This window comes from Saccopteryx leptura, chromosome 7 (genome assembly GCF_036850995.1).
Source record: "Saccopteryx leptura isolate mSacLep1 chromosome 7, mSacLep1_pri_phased_curated, whole genome shotgun sequence".
Classification (NCBI taxonomy): Eukaryota; Metazoa; Chordata; class Mammalia; order Chiroptera; family Emballonuridae; genus Saccopteryx; species Saccopteryx leptura.
In genome coordinates, this window is record NC_089509.1 from 95,959,293 (window position 1) to 95,979,519 (window position 20,227).

Here is a 20,227-nt window from a genome sequence, read left to right on the forward strand (position 1 = left end):
CTCAGGCTCTATGAATTACAAGGAGAGGATGGCTACTCTATGCTTTCAAGCAAATAAGACATTAATGAAATGTTTGCCCAAAACATGTGTCTCATCTCCTTTTGGCAGGCTTTGGAAGATAACATGTCCATTGATGAGGTTATGAAGCTCACATCCATTGACAAGTGGTTTTTGTATAAGATGCGTGACATTTTAAACATGGAAAAGACACTGAAAGGTCTCAACAGGTAAGAGAGTTTGGCTCTGGTTCACTCCAGATGTCTTCTGTGAAATTTTTGAACACTCGTCCTCTGACCTTTAAGCATTTGACCAATATTATGATTCAACAAGGTAAGTAGTGTTGAGGTTAGACAACAGTAGCCATAGCCAGAAGAAATAGAAATTTTTGGATGTTTAGCTATTGAAATGTATCTATTACTAGTTGAACTATCTTTTACCTCATTCTTATTGCACACATAAATTTATTTATTTATTTTTTTATTAAGTGAGAGGCGGAGAGGCAGTGAAACAGACTACTGCATTTGTCCCGACTGGGATCTACCTGGCAAGCCCCCTAGAGGGCAATGTTCTACCTGTCTGGGGCCACTGTTCCATTGCACAGCAACTGAGCTACAGTGTGTCCGTAAAGTCATGGTGCACTTTTGACCAGTCACAGGAAAGCAACAAAAGATGATAGAAATGTGAAATCTGCACCAAATAAAAGGAAAACTCTCCCAGTTTCATACCTATTCAGTGCAGTTTGATGTGGGTTCATGCAGAGATTTTTTAAGGGCTCCTTAGGTAGCTATCCCATATAGCCTCTACAGACTCGTCACTGACTGATGGCCTACCAGAACGGGGTTTCTCCAACAAACTGCCGGTTTTCTTCAACTGCTTATTCCACCGAGTAATGTTATTCCTATGTGGTGGCGCTTCGTTATAAACGTGCCGATATTCACATTGCACTTTGGTCACGGAATCTAATTTAGCAAGCCACAGAACATACTGAACTTTCCTCTGTACTGTCCACATCTCGACTGGCATGGCCGTGGGCGGCTCCGCTGTATACATGGTGTTACGTCATCATCTGTGCATGCGCACATGCTGCCACATCATCCTACAGAAACTGGGAGGGTTTTCCTTTTATTTGGTGCAGATTTCACATTTCTATCATCTTTTGGTGCTTTCCTGTGACCGGTCAAAAGTGCACCATGACTTTACGGACACACTGTATTTTAGTGCCCGAGGTGAGGCCATGGAGCCATCCTCAGCACCTGGGGCTAACTTGCTGAACCATTCAAGCCATGATTTTAGGAGGTGAAGAGAGAGATAGAAAGAAAAGGGAGGGGTGGAAAAGCAGATGGTCACTTCTCCTGTGTGCCCTGTCTGGGAAACAAACCCAGGACATCCACATTCTGGGTTGATGCTTTACTGTTGAGCCAACTGGACAGGGCCTAATGTTTTTATTAGATCTTTTGAATGTATGAAAATCAGTGTAATGTATTTATTATCTGTCATGTGCTATATAACTACTAAACAGTACCTAGGTTTACATTTTAATAACCAATAGAGTAATATTTCTGTTTTCTATACATTTTCTGAATTTGAAAAACTGTTTTTCTCTTTTTTTATCAACCTGTGCATTGGTGAGCAAATGTATTCCTCTTGCATTGTACTGATATTTTTAGCATTGGGACTTCCAGATCAACCTACAAAAAGAGCCACAGTCAAATTTCTGTTAACAGACTCTTTACCTCTCACTAATTTAAATTTTTACTTCCTTTATGACCAATTATCTTAAAAATTTTCATGTTCAGAATATTCCAATAATGCTTTAAAATCTACTTTCTTATTTTTTCTGGAAAGATAATTTGTTGGGGTACCTCAAGTTTAGGAACTCATCGATAGATCTTAAAAATGTATTTTTCTTTTTTTTTTATAAATAATTTTATTTTTTTAATGGGGTGACATCAATAAATCAGGATACATATATTCAAAGAAAACATGTCCAGGTTATCTTGTCGTTCAATTATGTTGCATACCCATCACCCAAAGTCAGATTGTCCTCTGTAACCTTCTATCTAGTTTTCTTTGTGCCCCTCCCCCTCCCCCTTTCCCTCTCCCTTTCCCCCCTCCCCCCGTAACCACCACACTCTTATCAATGTCTCTTAGTCTCACTTTTATGTCCCACCTACGTATGGAATAATGCAGTTCCTGGTTTTTTTCTGATTTACTTATTTCACTCCGTATAATGTTATCAAGATCCCACCATCTTTCTGTAAATGATCCAATGTCATCATTTCTTATGGCTGAGTAGTATTCCATAGTGTATATGTGCAATATCTTCTTTATCCAGTCATCTATTGATGGGCTTTTTGGTTGTTTCCATGTCCTGGCCACTGTGAACAGTGCTGCAATAAACATAGGGCTGCATGTGTCTTTACGTATCAATGTTTCTGAGTTTTTGGGATATATACCCAGTAGGGGGATTGCTGGGTCATAAGGTAGTTCTATTTTCAGTTTTTTGAGGAACCACCATACTTTCTTCCATAATGGTTGTACTACTTTACATTCCCATCAACAGTGAATGAGGGTTCCTTTTTTTCCACAGCCTCTCCAACATTTGCTATTACCTTTTTTGTTGATAATAGCTAATCTAACAGGTGTGAGGTGGTATCTCATTGCCATTTTGATTTGCATTTCTCTAATAACTAAAGAAGATGAGCATCTTTTCATATATCTGTTGGCCATTTGTATTTCTTCCTGGGAGAAGTGTCTCTTCATGTCCTCTTCCCATTTTTTTTATTGGATTGTTTGTTTGTTTGTTGTTGAGTTTTATGAGTTCTTTGTATATTTTGGATATTAGGCCCTTATCTGAGCAGTTGTTTGAAAATATCATCTCCCATTTAGTTGGCTGTCTGTTTATTTTGTTATCAGTTTCTCTTGCTGAGCAAAAACTTCTTAGTCTGATGTAGTCCCATTCATTAATTTTTGCCTTCACTTCTCTTGCCTTTGGAGTCAAATTCATAAGATGCTCTTTAAAACCCAGGTCCATGAGTTTAGTACCTGTATCTTCTTCTATGTACTTTATTGTTTCAGGTCTTATGTTTAGATCTTTGATCCATTTTGAGTTAATTTTAGTACAGGGGGACAAATTGTAGTCCAGTTTCATTCTTTTGCATGTGGCTTTCCAGTTTTCCCAGCACCAAAAATGTATTTTTCATAAGAGGAGCATTTCTTATTTAAGGAACACAGTGTAATCCTCTTCAGTTTTCCTCTTTAAGGGAGCCCTGAATACACTTCTGTTGAAAAGAAGCCTTACCAACAAGTCTCTTGAGAGAGGGGAAAAAATTTTTTTTTTGTAAATTGTTTTCAAATTATTTGAGAAAATGTAGAAAGATCATTCAGTGACAGTTTGGTTGAAGACAGTGGAAGATCTCAAAGCCTTGATTTCTCAATTGTTTAACAACTACAACATATACTGGGGTTTGCTGTGTTTACGTGAACAAGATGCATACAAACTAGGCACTAAAAATGCGTGTTTTTCCTCTTGAGCAAAATGAGGTTCTTTTTCATCTATTCAACAATTGCCCACAACAAATGCTTGGTTTTGAGAACTGGCAATTCCAATCCTGTTTATAAGTCATTCTCTCTAGTGATCATATAAATGAACAGTAGACAGCAAATAAGTTAAGAATTGAGCCTCTACATTCATCTTAGAATTTTGCTGAGTTGAGGTTTCCTTTCTTGGTTTACGACGCCAGCAGAACTTCAAGGTTGAATTACAGTCTGTTGCACTGTTCTCAGTTTCAGACAACTGATTTCAAATGCCTATGAAACTGCTCCAATTAAACCACACGAGGGTGCTAGACACTTACAGTACACCAGTTGTGGCGGTGGAGAGACCTGGGGTGAAAAATAGCAGATGTTATGGTGATTTAAATTTCCACTTGATAAACATTCTGATTTTTAGACAAATTCGATGTTTTAATTGAATAGTTTTTGTTACAACCAGAAGTCAGATTGAAACCCTAGCGAAGCAGAAATAAACGTATATTGATAGTGATTAAGGTCCTTGGAGGATTTAAACAAGTCACTGTTACTGGTCACTTATAACATCTATTTGACTTTCACATCTTGTTGTATTTCTTTGCTAGTAATTAGACATTTTCAGTCTTTGTTTTCTTGCATAGGCATATTTTTAAATAAAGATACTTTCTATCATTCATAATTATCTACAATAAACACTTTTATATAGAGCTTTTAATAATTTAAGAGTCTAAGATATTACACTTACAATTATCTCAACAGATGATTCATGGTGTTAGTAAACTTAAACCCTGAATTGATTATGATCTGAATGCTACTTGAGTGTTTTAATTCCTTTCTTTCTGCATAGCAGTTTGATAATGCTTGTTATTTAGAGGTGTTGGGTAACTGAAATAAAACTAGGTGGCCACCGAAGCTCCTTGTCTCACTCACTGTGTGGCATATCGGGTTCTGAAGTTGAAGGCATATTGTAGGTGATGGCACGTGCATGGGAGTTGAGCTTTTTTGCCCTATTTTGATTATTTTCACCACCCGCTCTTTTGTTTTTTATAGCTTATGACATCTTCTGCTTTTCCTCCGCCTCTAAATATTCAGGGAGGCTTAGTCATTTAGACATATATAGCTCTAACAGTAATTGTAAGTCTCTATTAACAGTTGGCCTTATATGGCTGAATTATCTATTATTGCCAGTTTGGAAGAAGGTTAAGATCAGTTGTTCTTTTTTATGTTGCATTTATTTATGGTTCTTTGTTGCAAGATCTCAACTTCTTCAGTGTTGGAAAGGTTAGCTTTAGACATAGGGCCAGGAGGTAGATGTTTGTTTAGGATAATTTGAGAAAACCCCAAATTGACTTGCTTCAACATACCTCTCTGGTCCCAATGCCAGTTCCCTTTGTACTTTTCTGGTATGTTCTTGGGAAAATAGGCATCTGGGCTGTCAACTTGGAGAAAAGGAGAAACTTAAAGAAGATGATATATAGAATGCTAGATGTGGGTTGTTTCATCTGGTTCCTTCCTTGGGCAGTAGATGGAGCATAGGCTATGGAGCTAGTCAGATAGACTGGTGTGCAGTCTTACCCGCTGTGGAACTGTAGGCGTGTGACCTTCCTCACTTCTCTAGCCTCACATTCTTCCTGCTGCTGTCTACTTTATGGTTGTGAAGCTTAAATGATATAAGTGTAAAGGAAACCTGGCGTATAATGAGTGCCCAAGAAGGTTTTCCCTCTGTCCCCCCAAAATGAAAATGCTGCTTATTAAAATGAAGACATTTTGTAATTTTAGATATATGTATTAAAAGACTCATTTTTGAAGCCACAATTTGCATTTGCTCATATATTTTGCAGTATATCATTTCTTAGTTTTCTTCATGATGTATTTTTCACTTATTTTAATAGCAGACTTATTTTTAAAAAGAAACAATGATAGCTAGTGATACAAATGCTATCTTTATCAAAAGGTCAGTAACACTTCATTATGCTAATAAACAAAAAATCCCAATCTACTGTTGTTAATCATGCTAAAATTCTTCTAATATTTAATAAATTCATTCACTAGTGGAAGATGAGAATATTACTCAAATTGATAACTAGTCTATACTTATATTTACACATAGTGATCTGAAATGAAGTCTAGAAGTTGATTTCCAAGTTGAATATACCCATGTAGTTAGTATGTGTGTTAATGTCTGCTGACTAGAATGGAAAAAACAAAACTGATGTAGCAAGATCAACATTACAGAAATACCAGATGAGTTTTCTATGCATTTGAGAAAGTGAAGATGACAGTAAGAAACCCCTGGCCTTTAAGGGTGGAGCTAAACATGTATCATGATGAAGATGGTGAATGAAATCCCAGCCTTCTTCAGGGTGATGAGACCAATCAAATGGGTGTTAGAAGAATCCACTCATCATTTACCTGTTTGCTCCCACCAGAACTCAATTCGCTGTCTCCAGCACATGAGCATTAGCGATGGCAATTCTCATGAGACTTCCGAAGCAATATTCATGTTTACCAAGTTAGTTGATAACCATTATTCAGACAGCTTCAGCAAAAAACTTCCTCTTCCCATTTGAGTTCACTGACTTTCTTCTTTTTTTCTTAAATTGTTTATGGCTGCCCAAGGGCATGCTAGGAAAGTTGACTGTTCCAGGCAGTTCCCCAGATTTATAAGCTAGTGTGGTAGCATTCACCAACCTAGAGTGATAATATATTTTACAGTGGATTTCTTTAGGTTTTGAAAAGTTTCTCTTTATTCAATGTGATGTGAGTTGTATCATATAGGATTCCGATAACTATTACATATATGCACTAGGATTTAGATGTTTGATCTATTGATTTCACATTACAAGATCACTTTGCAAGGAGTTTAAGAAAACTTAAGTCTGTCAGAATTTTTAATGGAGCTGCATTTGTATAAGCTTTATCCGTTGGCCTTTACTACTGAACTAGCCAAACTTTAGTTATGTTCATTTTTACCAAACTTCCTGACTCTTTCACACATAAATGCTTCTCCCATATAACAGTTTCATCAATAGTCACTAGAAAGAAAGAAAATACATTTATTTTCATCTATGAAAAACTACAGAAACCTTACCTATAGTCCTTTCATTTATTAGTACAGTGACAGATTCTACTTCGGTTTCGCAAATAAATTTGGCCTGGAGGGCAGAATTGTCAGTACCATAAATCAGATGAATAAATATGTCAAATTTCTTCATCAGTGAGGTTCTTCTGATATAGCCGATTCATGATATAACATGCTAATAAACAACAGAATTGAGATGAAACCTGAGCAAGACTACAGAGCCCAGGATATTTGATATTTAGTCCCTATGTAATAGATGTGTTTGCATTTGTATGTATATACACACACATGTGTCTATGTGACTACACAGACATCAACATAAATATACATACATACATATGTATCTTTAGATGTGTGGAAAGACAGTATAACATCTGGAGGAAATAAGACTACCTACAATAGATGCTTTCAGTATAGTAACAGAAGGAAATTGTTTATGGCTGACCAAGGGCATGCTAGGAAAGGGATGATAGTCCTATCACTTTAGAACCCCCCTTTATAATAAGGTTTCAACTACATTAGTAATTAATACACAAGCACAAGTACAAGAATCTCTCAGCGGAACCCCTTTTGCTATAAGTAAGGAAAGAAATCAACTATAATAAAGCTTGTTTGTGAGCAGAAACTATTTCAGGACATCATACCCCCAATATTTTTATTTAGATCAAGTGTGATGAGCAATTTTAGATTGAAAGACAATCATGGTACTTTTAGAAAAACAAAAATGTAAATAGGCAAAAAAAAAAAAAATGTGAGAGTACCAATTGCCAGCTTTGAGCATCTGTTTATCTTCTGCCTGAGAATCTTTCTTTAAAAAATGTTTTTTCTTATTTTGATTTCTTTGGGTTATTTAGTTTAGTTTTTTTTTTTTTTGAGTGCCATATCTAGTGCAAGGATTTTATTATACCTGCTTACATTGTTCAATTTTGTTCTTTACTAGATAAAACTAAGTGGTATTAAGTTTTGAATTCCTCTTTGAAGTGATAAGCTTAAAGAAGACAGCCAGCCTCTGCTCTTGCTGTTCCATGTTAAATGACCAACTGGAGGGTTTCCGCCATTTATGATACTTATGACGATTACTTCTTCTTCTGATTTTCCTTCAATTTGGGCAGTTTTCCTGGAGTGATCCATTTTGTTCTCTGCATTTTTTGGTTCAGTGCTGCTATTTATGTTAGCTACATTATGGATATCTATTTTTTAAAAATTTGTTTTTATTTAATTTAGATGTTCAAAGGTAGGAGATCTGACCGTTGTGATATAGTTCATTCCATAGAAGTATAGAAGGCTGAGATTTGGATCTATTTCTTTAGTAATTGTTTATATTTACTTAATTTACTATGAATAAGTGCTAATTATCCAAAACTTGCTTTTCCCCTTATTCTATAGGTTTCATTTATTATTTTAATTCTAATAATATTAATATCTGTTCCCCCTTCATGGCCACTTACTGCTGTATTCAATGTAGTAAAAAAGAGAAAATGTATTTCTGAAGGGCCTAATTTTCATATGACCATTACTATGTTCAATGTAATAAACTCCATCCATTGTTAAATGCTGAAAAATCATAGGTGGGCCTATAGCTCAGGGAAATGGTCTAGGGCAGGCCTGGTGAGTTCCACTTGGGCACTCAAGTGCTAAATTGAGCTCAGTAAAGCTGGCCACTTCCCTGCAGCCACAAACTTTTGGCAGATGTAATAATACAGGTGTCACCTTAGCTGGAACACTCCTTTTGAATGTCCTCTCCTACCCATGTTAGTTTCTATTGGCTTTTTATTTAACTTGCTCAGGAAGCATGGCAAAAACCAGACAAGACAAGAACATTTTGTGCTTATATTTGATTGAAGTTTGGTGGTGGTGGTGGGGGGGGGGGAGGAATGTCACCTAAAAGATGTTAAAACTTAGTTGTAAGCCAGAGAAGAGCCAGTACTTCTTTCCAAAGATAATTTATACTTTCTGGTAGGAAAAAATGAACAATAAACAACTTTAGTTTTAAGGTGTATTAAATATAAAAGAAATTTAGGGAAAGAAATATATATTTCTTTTTTTTTTTTCTGAAGCTGGAAACGGGGAGAGACAGTCAGACAGACTCCGCATGCGCCCAACCGGGATCCACCCGGCATGCCCACCAGGGGCGACGCTCTGCCCACCAGGGGGCGATGCTCTGCCCCTCCGGGGCATCGCTCTGCCGCGACCAGAGCCACTCTAGCACCTGGGGCAGAGGCCAAGGAGCCATCCCCAGCGCCCGGGCCATCTTTGCTCCAATGGAGCCTTGGCTGCGGGAGGGGAAGAGAGAGACAGAGAGGAAGGAGGGGGGGTGGTGGAGAAGCAAATGGGCGCCTCTCCTGTGTGCCCTGGCCGGGAATCGAACCCGGGTCCCCTGCACGCCAGGCCAACGCTCTACCGCTGAGCCAACCAGCCAGGGCCAAAAATATATCTGTTTCTTATATATCACATTGAATTACATGTTATAATTTTTATGATACTTTACTATGGCAAATTTATGTTACTATTTTGCCCAGTCCAGTCTGTAGACATTCAAATATATACTAAATTTGTAGGTATTTATTATTTTGAATGAAACTAGAATGGAAATGTCTGGACACTTTAGTGGAACCCATTGATTTGATTTGCAGAAAATGGGTTATGTCTTTAAACACCACTATCAACTCACCCTGTATTTCTAACTCTTGGTGTCACCCCAGTAAAAAAAAAAAATACTCCTTTCTTATTTTAGTAGTCAGCCTTACAGTTAGATGAATATATAATATATGTGAAATAATTAACTCTAAAGGAAACGTTTTATCAGTGATTACATATTACCCTTCTACAGTTTTAGTCTTTGTACCCTGAACCACTTACTTATCTAGTGGGCCTCATTAAAAATATTACAAGTTGGGCTCACATAAGAAGGTTTTCTCTCTATATATAAAAGGGGTATTACTATGGGATTTCCCATGCTACTGTGAACTAATGCCAAAATATACTTTATTTTAAATTTGTTTTTATGTTCCATGTAATAAGATAGGGTATTCTGAGTGATGTCATAGATTTGATAGACTTCCATTAATTTTTAAAGTAATACTTTATCCACTCAGATATAATAAAGTTTTATGTAGATTGTTAAGTGTTCTGAGAACCCTCATTGAATTCATGATTTAAATTGTATTGTCGTAGTTTTTACAAGTAATTTTGCACTTTGAAAGTGTGAGAGAGTACTTGATTCTGGCATGGGCAAGATAAATGGTTTACTTAAAACATTTTCGGAGTGATAGTCAGATTATTCATAAAATAAATTTTGTATGTTCTATTAGTATTGATTCTTATATGTTTGATCACTTCAAAATTTTTTTTGACAGACCGAAAGAGTCAGAGAGAGGGACAGATAGGGACAGACAGACAGGAAGGGAAAGAGATGATAAGCATCAATTCTTTATTGTGGCACCTTAGCTGTTCATTGATTGCTTTCTCATATGTGCCTTGACTGGGGGGCTACAGCAGAGCAAGTGACCCCTTGCTCAAGCCAGTGACCTTGGGCTTCAAGCCAGCAACTTTTGGGGTCAAGTCAGACACCATGGGGTCATGTTTATGATCCCATGTTCAAACCAGTGACCCTGTGTTCAAGCCAGATGATCCTGCATTCTAGCCAGCAACCTCAAGGTTTCAAACCTGGGTCCTCTGTGTCCCATTTTAATGTTTTGTTCACTGCGCTACCACTAGGCCAGGCAAAATTATTGTTAAATTAATATTATTTATACTCATAACTTGCATGTATATATTTAATAGTCAAGAATTAATAGATTATCCCTATGTCTGTCTATAGCTTTGATCTCAGCCTGATGGTTGTGTATATACTTGATGCCATTTCTATCTATCTATCTTTCTATCATCTATCTATCTATCTATCTTTCTATTATCTATCTATCTATCTATCTATCTATCTATCTATTTATCTATCATCTATCTTCTTTTCCAAGTGAGAGAAGAAGAGATAGAGAGAGAGACTCCTGCATGCATCCTGACTGGGATCCACCTGGGTATCCCTGTCTGGGGCCAATGCTCTGCCCGTCTAGGGCCATGTTCACAACTGAGCTATTTTTAGCACCTGAGATAGAAGCTAGAGGGAACCATCCTCAGCTCCTGGGGCTAATGTGCTGAAACCAACTGAGTCATAGTTGCAGGAGGAGATGAGAGAGAAGAGGCAGGGGAAAAGTGGAGAAGCAGATGGTTGCTTCTTCTGTGTGCCCTGACCAAGAATCAAATTCAGGAAATCCACATCCCAGGCTAATGCTCTACCATTTAGTCTACCAGCCAGGGCTGACATTTCTCTTTATTAGAAGCTGTTATCATACCAGATATTATTTTTCATCTATTCATTCATTAATACTTATTCAGTACTTAGTATGTGCTAGACATGGTACTAGGTCCAGTGCTATTTGCTGATGAATAACTGGTAGTTATTAACTTGCCTTCAATGGATTTGTAATTTATTTTTGAAGATTAAATATATACATAATTATATATAAGACAGCTTGCTTTTAATATACCAACAAGGGGCAAAATCATAAAACTGTTGAGGTTAAAAACAAAAGTTCTAAGAGTTTTGCATATGTTTTCTCATATAAGCCTCAATTTAAGAGTTGCTGGAAGGTATGCATTCCTAATCAGTATTTTATAGATAAAGTGATGGCTCACAGGTTTAATTGAGCTTTTCAAGATTTCAGAGGTAGTGCATATTTGAGCCAGGCTTTGAGTTCACAGGATTTTTAGAATCCAAGGACAATGCTTTCCCTTCCATATATCCCAATGTCATAGGAGTCAAGGGCAGAGAGAATTTAAAACAAAATGAATAAAATAAGAAGACACTTTCGCCTGACCAGGTGGTGGCGCAGTGGATAGAGCGTCGGACTGGGATGCGGAAGGACCCAGGTTCGAGACCCCGAGGTTGCCAGCTTGAGCGCGGGCTCATCTGGCTTGAGCAAAGAGCTCACCAGCTTAGACCCAAGGTCGCTGGCTCCAGCAGGTGGTTACTTGGTCTGCTGAAGGCCCGCGGTCAAGGCACATGTGAGAAAGCAATCAATGAACAATTAAGAAGTCGCAACGCGCAACGAGAAACTGATGATTGATGCTTCTCATCTCTCTCCGTTCCTGTCTGTCTGTCCCTGTCTATCTCTGCCTCTGTAAAAAAAAAAAAAAAAAAAAGAAGAAGACACTTTCAACACTATTGCATGGTTTAGGGAGAGTGGAAAGGAAGAGAGTGGAGCGAGTCCACTGAATTTGATGACAGGGAGGCAGGAGCCGTAACTGCACTGGAAGGGCCCAATGCACTATGAGAAAGAGGAAGTAGGTAAATGGAAGAATTGTACTTAGAAAGTGACAAATTGTGTTTGCTCTTATTTTGCTACATTTCATGAAAATGCGAATCTTTCTCTAAAGAAGTGAAGTCTATGAACAGAATTAAGGGGGATATTACCTACCTATTTGTTCCATGTATATAGTTGGAGCCCCACAGTTTCACTTCATTGTTCTGTAATGATTACCTGTATGCTAGTAACAGCCTCCAATTAAATATCAATCCCGTTAGGACAGATTTCAATGTACTATTATTATAACCCTTTCTTAAGAGCTCTTGCTGATTTGTGTGTCTGCAGAATAGAGTTCACCATTCTAAAGTGTAACGTCAGTGCTGAAACCGGACTGGCTTCCAATTGTTTATTTACCATATTTTCTTGGGAATTGGCCTTGTCTAGAGTAAACAGTCAATAATATTTGCATTGATAACATGCCCATTAAATAAATGAAGAACTATTCCTGGTAGAAAGTGAGCATCAAAATTTCTTTGTCATGCCAGAGAAGGGACATTGAAGTGGAGGAAAATGCCTTAAAATTTCTGGTTGTTCAAAGAGACCTACAACTTTATTATTTGAAAAAATGTATACTCCAAGATATAAGTTCACTCTGTATTAGAAGACACTGTAAATTAGCATCTTTAAGTGACTATATATCTACTAATTAGCTGGGAAGACTTGCAATAAACTGTTTTTTTAAATAAAACGGGATTTATTTAATTGTTTTATATTGTCAAATAGGGATTCCATACTCTGTGTTATAATTTTTATAGGACATAAAATCTCTACTGCCTGTTGAGAACAACCAAAATTTGTATAATTTTGATTACAAAATTATCAAATTTATTAAAATGAGAAATTTTAGAAAATTTTTTCTAAGAAATATTCATCAATATTTATAGTTGCAGTGAAGGCTCTGAGTTAAATAGCAAAGAAGGTTAAGGCAAAAACTGGATACTTGTAGTCTTTATAATACACAGATCTCTATCTCTCTGGTGACCTGAAAGTACATTTCTGTTTTAGACAGGTAGAAAATAACCACTCTTCTATTTTTGCGGCTGGTGAAACTGAGTCACATTCCGATGTGTATCATACGTTATGTCACAGCTGTCAGAGGAGAGCCGGAAATGGAGCCCAGGGCTTCTGCCTTTGGTTCTAGTCACTAACCCTTTCCCAAAGCTTCTTTCCAGTGCTATGACTTTTAAATCAGACAGCTGGAGATCAGTTCCTCCTTAGCTGTCAAGTTGTGAGCTGTGTGTTTTCCTGCCTGAATTGTTGACCCCATTTAGAGCAGAACTATGGTAAGCAACATGCCCTTCTCTAGAACTCTTGTGGGGAAAACACAGGGCCTGGCGGGGAGAATCGCCCCCACTGGCTTTTCAAGGTTATGGGGAGATAGGATAAGGATTTTCATTCTTAAAATTCGCTGTGTTTATGATAAAAGGCTGTATATACACATGCACACATACATATAAGTTTTTTGTTTGAGTAATATGCAAATTCTTTTATATTAATGACTAATATGCCTAGTCTTTTATATTAATGCATGTGTGAGTAAAAATACTTCTGAACGGCACAATAGAAATTAAATTTAGGCAAAATGGGCTCCCTGAGCTATAGTTACAGACACTAGATCGTCACTGACGGACCCCCAGAATCTTTTCACCTGCTCATCCTGTGTGAGATGCCCTTAGGGAAGCACAGAGCTCTGGCGTCTGCCCTTGGAGATGAAGCGTGTGGTGTCTGTCCTGCGGCCAAGCCTCCGGCCGCGGGGTCAGTGCCTGATGCATGTGCTCTCCAGACGATCACTTGTGGTCTGCTGGGAGTCTTTAATAAGATGGCTGTCGCCACCTCGAGGTGTGAGGACAGGACTTCTACCGTCGACAGGACAGGGAAGAGACTGAGAAGAGCTGAAAGGTGCTGGGGCCAAATTTAGGTGACTTGCCAGTTGTGGTCTGCGAACTCCTGCTGCTTCTCTCCTTCCTCTTTCTCCTTCTCCTCCCTTGTGACTGCTCCTCCCCTTCTTCCTCGTCCTCTGGCATTTGCATTTATGAAGCACTTATTACCTGCTTGACATTGTGCTACACAAACTCTTTAGAGTTTCATTGCTTCATCTGATTGATTATATTTTTCCTCAGCATAGATGGAAACTGATTCTAGATTTGTCCATTTTGAACAAGCATTTGCCTGTGGAGGGTTGGAACAGACTGTTAGGGTCTTCCTTGCTTATATGAATATAACATTAATCTAATGAACATCACATCAGTATGAACATGGCCACACTGCCTCATATCCTACCGTACTGCATACTCGTTAGCCGATGGACTGATTTAATTGATCATTCTTTGCTCTAGGCAGCTTGAAGAGTCAACTACTGAGCTACTCAATTTTTTCTTGCATACGTACGTATATAGTCATTAGTGTGAAGTATGTGAGAATTTTTGCTATCACAGTTGTTAATGTGCATTTACATGTCTTCTCAGAAACCCTCAGTGATTAAGAATCTTGAATTCCATGTAGGTAATAATCTTCAAATTAATATATATCTAATGCAATACATCACCAGGAATTTAAGGCTAGACTTCTTCCACATTCTCTTAGAAATGGCTTTTCATTTCCCTCTTTGGGAGAAAAGCATACAGTTTCTCATTCAAGAACTAAAAAAATATTGAGCAAAGATTATTCCTGTGCATGTTACCTTTAGCAAGAAAAACAAACAAACAAACAAACAAAAAATGGTGTGCCAACTAGTGGAGAAGCTTCAGTTACATAATTTATTTTAATAAGATTTTTAGATATAGTTTCTAGAAGTCAAAGAAGATTATATATTTGAAAGTTATACATTTGTTTCTTGGGACACACTATGTGATATTTGAAAAAAGTACCCTTTAGAAACATGATTTGCTTTAAACAAGGAAGACAGAGATGTTTTAAAATATAGAACAAATGAACTTATTTGTGAAGTAACACATTTTAAAATAAAGAATGAGAATGCTTATTTAATTTGTTTTCTACCGAGGCCTCATACAATATTTATTTAATTTTTATTTTTTTAAAAAGCTTTTATATATTGATTTTAGAAAAAAGAGAGAGAGAGAGAGAAGCAGGGAGGAGCAGGAAGTATCACCTTGTAGTAGTTGCTTCTCAGATGTGCCTTGACTGGGCAAGGCTGGGGTTTCGAACTGGTGACCTCAGCATTCCAGGTCAATGCTTTATCCACTGTGCTACCACAGGTCAGGCCAGTATTTCTTTATATCTGTTGGATTTAATGCCATACACATAACAAGTCTATATTCATGGGAAAACCCAGGGTTTTGCTTACGCGATGTCCTTTTATTATTTGGGAAAGAATACGTTAAATATTTTTAAAATTATAAATAACTCTATTAATCAGAAGTATCAAAAGCAATATTTCATTGTATGGACTTTGCCTGTTAGTTCATTCTGACCAGGTGAAAGCTATTTGATATCTAGAAACATGCTTTTTTGAATGTAACAAAACACAGACTGTAATAGACATGACTTACCACAGTGGTTAGGTGGTTTCCATTTGTTTTTTATTGTTGCCAAATCAAGGGCAGAGAGAGTCCCAGTATTTCCTATTAAGAGTCACTGAAATACAAACTATAATACATTGAAGCTCAAAAATTACAATTAACTCAAGCTACATTAGGCAATTTTTCCATTATTATTACTTGGTATTCATAATCATGATATTATAATCAATAGTATATAAGGGGCCTTACCAGATTGAAAGTAACATTGCAATATTTCTGAGTTATTGGGATTGTTAACTTGAGATGGGAAAAAATGAACATAGGATTCAGAAATTAAAACTTGCGTCCTTAAAAATGGCTACAGTACTAATTTCTCATAAGATTTTCTTCTTTGTTTTGATTTTATTGTTGTTAATAGCCTTTACAATGAAATATAGTTTTAAGTATGCTGTCCCTTGAAAATCAATACGTGTGCTATTATAGCATTATTGTGATAGTGCTAAGAGGACGGAGGTCCTAATAGACAAATCTCAGGATGGCATGCTTTCGCGTGAACATTGGATAGAGCTCTTGTTTGTCCTGTACAGCAGATAAAGATTGAGATTTTCTTTAATTTTTCCAAAGGCCTGTTGCTCTCAAAATTTAAGAGAAAAGAGTAGTATTTTCCCAATTGCCTGGGTTTTATCCTTTGCTTTTTCTAAATGCTACTGCTGTTTTGGGGGGAGAATGTTTTTTTTTTATATTTCTCTTAAGGAAAGAGGGAACAAGCCAATTTCTTGAAAGAAAAGACAAATAATTTCTCCACTGATTGCATTATTGTGATTGTGTGTGGTCTCGAACCTGCGAAGGGCCGAACAATATCTGGTGCAGCCGTGCAAAGCTAAGGGGAGAGGCTGGTGACGGGTCCCACGGCAGAGGACGTATATCTTACTCAACTCTCTTTTGCTATGAAAGCAGGTGTCATTACTGAGCGTCAGGCCTAGTGTTTCAACCAGCTTCTGCCTTTGGGGGGATTTTGAAAAGGAAGAGAATAATAAAATTGCAAGCCCATCCTGTAATTGTAGGCCAAGTGGAGGGCTCATTTTCACATTAGAGCGTGTGCAATCTGGAGGGAAATTTGTTTAGCGTTCCTTGTGATTTGGTGGATCAGATAAAAGCCAGTCAAGTGGAAGAGAGGACCGAGTGAAGTACGCGGACTCCCTCGGTAATTGCCATGCTGCAGGCGTTCCTCCGGTCGCCTAATAGATTTCCCCAGCTCCTCTGGGCCAGGTGAAAATTTCCTCATTAAGAGGAATTTATTCCATTTCCTGTTATCATTTATTATTGAAGACTAAATGTGAGTGGAGGAAGTTTGGGAGATGACAGGGTAGAATTTTAAACAACGACAACAAAATCTACATTGGAAGTAGAAGAGAGAGAGAGAGAGAGACAAAAGTCTTGTATTGTTTATAGAACCAGAGAACACAGGAGAGACATCCCTCTGTAGAAGCCCAGACGTGCTAACCGTTCAAAGATTATGGCAGAGCGTGTAAAAGTCTGATGGTCTGTTTTTAAAATGATTTTCCTCCTCTAGAATTTCAGACTGTCATTTTTGTGCTGCCATGTAGAGAGAAACTAAAGATTATGAAGAGGCCAGCATCACAGCTATTTGGTGTTTCTTTGTTTTATTGTTTAGATTCTATTATGCCATGATAACAGTGTACCCTTTGAAGAGTTGGCCCTTGAACTCTGAAAGCAAGGAAAACTGGTTGGGGAAGGAACATTTAGATCTAGAGGACACAGTTCTGAAATATGGATTTAATGTGTGTTCATGTTCAAAGAAGTAAAGATAAACATAAACATACTTAGTACACACAAGTTCATATTAAATAACAGAATAACTTATTTATTATACAGATTTTAAAACTGTGCTTTAGAACAATATACTCTATTCAGCTGATCACATTTCTCACTTGGTATAATGCTCCCTTGATTTACAATATAATACAAACAAAACATTCCCTATTGAGTTTTCAAAAAGCAGTTTTGAATAACAAATTCAGGGTTTATATTTCTTTTAGTAACTATTCTGTTTTGAGTATGTTCCAAATTAAGGTTTTTATTTTCCTTTGGAAAAACAGAAATATTTTAGCCTCTTCCCTAAAATAAGCTTTTACCTAGCTTGCTTTAAACAAATTTCACCCTGATGAAAATTCTTTTTAGCAGACAAAATAGAAGGCAGCCCGATATGGACAGATAAAAATGAGGAGCATGTATCTGAATCTCCACATTGTTAAATGAGCTTTTATGTTCACTTAAGATTATTCATCTTGTATTTGACTCTGAAGAGGTTTAACCTTATCTGAATCACTGGCCCAAAGCTAATGAATCGTGTCTTCAAACTGTCTCTTCTTTTATTTTATTATAATGGGTCTCAAAATAAAATTTTGTATCAGAACAAGTAGGGAATAAAGTCAATTTTCTTCTGTGTGTAATGATATGCCAGCCAGCCTGCATTATGCATAATAGCAGAGAGAGTGAATGAGGGACATACAGAGAGAGGTAGCCTGCCCCCGGGTCTTGGAGTTAGGGGTGCCTCGCAGAATTAGGGCAGCATGGAATGTGGGTAGGGACCTACCTTATCTCTCTCTCTCTCTCTCTCTCTCTCTCCTTGTAATTACCTTTGTAGGTCAAATGAACATCTCTTTTCTCTGTGAGGGGGATTGCAAAGTGCTTTATGCTATTTCACGAGCATGTCTAAAGAGTAGAAATGAATTAAGAAGAAGAGACCATGAATAAAATACTATATAGAAGATATATCACTTTGAAGTTCATATAAAAATACCTACTCAATATTTGCATTCAAGTTGAGATAGATGAACCGGATCAGATTCATGTGCTATTCGAATTTAACACACCCTAATATTAAGATGTTAAAAACTATCATATCATGCTATTGATCTAATTATAGTATTTGAATATTGGGCAAAAGATAAAGCAGGTTTTGGTTCACCGAGAAAACATTCTGAGATTCAACTTGTGAAGTTAAAATATGCACTCTGCCGATTTGGCCTCAGAGGTCTATTTCAGAACTCTCACCTGGGATGATGTGAGGGGTGCCAATGGAGAAATAGTTTTCACCTCCATTCTGAAATTCTATCATTCATGATTCATTATTTTGTGTTACTGTTGCTCTTCTCAGGCGTCCTCTTTAAATAATGAAAACTCTCTGTGGTGAATATGCTAGGGAAAACAGTAAAAGTTGAGTTGGTCTAGTGACAGATAGCTATTTTTTGCCACCAGAGCTGAGCCCAAAATTAATTCACTTTACTTCTTTATGAATAAGGCCAGTTCTATCAATCATCTTTTCTTTAGAAAAATTTGTTGTTATGACTCCAATTTTATTTGGTGGGTTGGGAAACACTTTGTGTATTTGCTGAAAATATCTTTATATACTCCATTGGACCTTTTTTTGGGGGGTAGAAAAGAATAAGGAATTATGCATACTTCAGTAATAGAAAAGACTGCATTTCCAAATGTGGACAGAACAAATGCAAATGCGCTGCATCCCTAATGGAAATGTGAGGAATCTGAATGGTTTCTTGTTTGTTTTATATCATTATGTATAACTTTCATTTAAAGCAATATAGGAACTTTTGAAAAATGGACTGATATTCCATATAAGAAAAACAAAAATAAATCTTTAAAGGCAAAAAACGCCCCACAAAACCCAAAAAACTAACTAACAAACAAACAAAAAACAATAATTACAAAAAAACATGGCCCAAAAATAAAAGATAAATATATTACGCCTGGTTATCATAGACTTGGAGAACTTGCACTTAAGGTTGTCCATAGTCAAAATTATAGGTGTGATGGTTCTTTTCAGGCATGTTTCTTAAGTGTGTGTAGACCACTGTTGTTTAGGGTCAGGGTTCAGTCATTTAGTTTAGTGTGGTGGTCAAGGTAGGTTTTTGCAATAATAAAGAGATGTCTTATTGAAGGACTACTCACTCTTTGCTTGTTTTATCTTTACTAATACCCCACAATGATGGGAAAATGTTCTAGCAAGCAGCTAGAAAACTCTATGCTCAGTGTCGTATATAAAGTATTTCTCCACTTAACTTTCATATCTATGTTTCTAATATAATTTCAGATCACAGAGAAAATATGTAGTTTTCCCTTTGCAGGTAAACATTAACATGATTTGAGATCTTTTACCAAACTCATAATTAAAGGTATTTATTTAAAGAGAACATCATCCAAAGTTCTAATTTAGAAAAATAGCTAATTTATCAAGCACTTCTACTTTGAGGCTGAATGCACACTTGTACGAAAACAAATGAGCAATTTGTCTAGGTGTAGTCTTGGCAAGGAAATGTGGAATTTTACATTTCTAAAATAAATAGCAACAACAACAAATCCATTCCTCTGCTTTTGTCTCAAAAACATTTTTTTTTTTTTTAGTGAGAGAGAGAGAAAAAGAGAGAAAGAAAGAAAGAAAGAGAGAGAGAGCCAGCAGGGAAGGGAGAGAGATGAGAAGCATCAATTCTTCATCGCGGCACCTTAGTTGTTCATTGATTGCTTTCTCATAATGCCTTGACTGGGGGGCTACAGCTGAGTCAGTGACCCCTTCCTCAAGCCAGAGACCATAGGGTTATGTCTATAATCCTATACTCAAGCCAGTGACCCCACACTCAAGCTGGTGAGCCCACGCTCAAGCTGACGACCTCGAGGTTTTGAACCTGGGTCCTCAGCATCCCAGGCTGATGCTCTGTCCTCTGCACCACTGC

General features: G+C 37.1%; 1 protein-coding gene across 1 annotated transcript in view; it reads left to right on the forward strand.

Annotated features, from left to right (window-relative positions):
• The window catches only part of CPS1 (carbamoyl-phosphate synthase 1), a 126,852-nt gene that overhangs the window by 65,128 nt on the left and 41,497 nt on the right, over positions 1 to 20,227 (forward strand). The window contains exon 21 of the mRNA XM_066346251.1: positions 109 to 227. Coding sequence (XP_066202348.1) covers positions 109 to 227 — 119 coding nt within the window. The remainder of the gene's footprint in view (positions 1 to 108; positions 228 to 20,227) is intronic.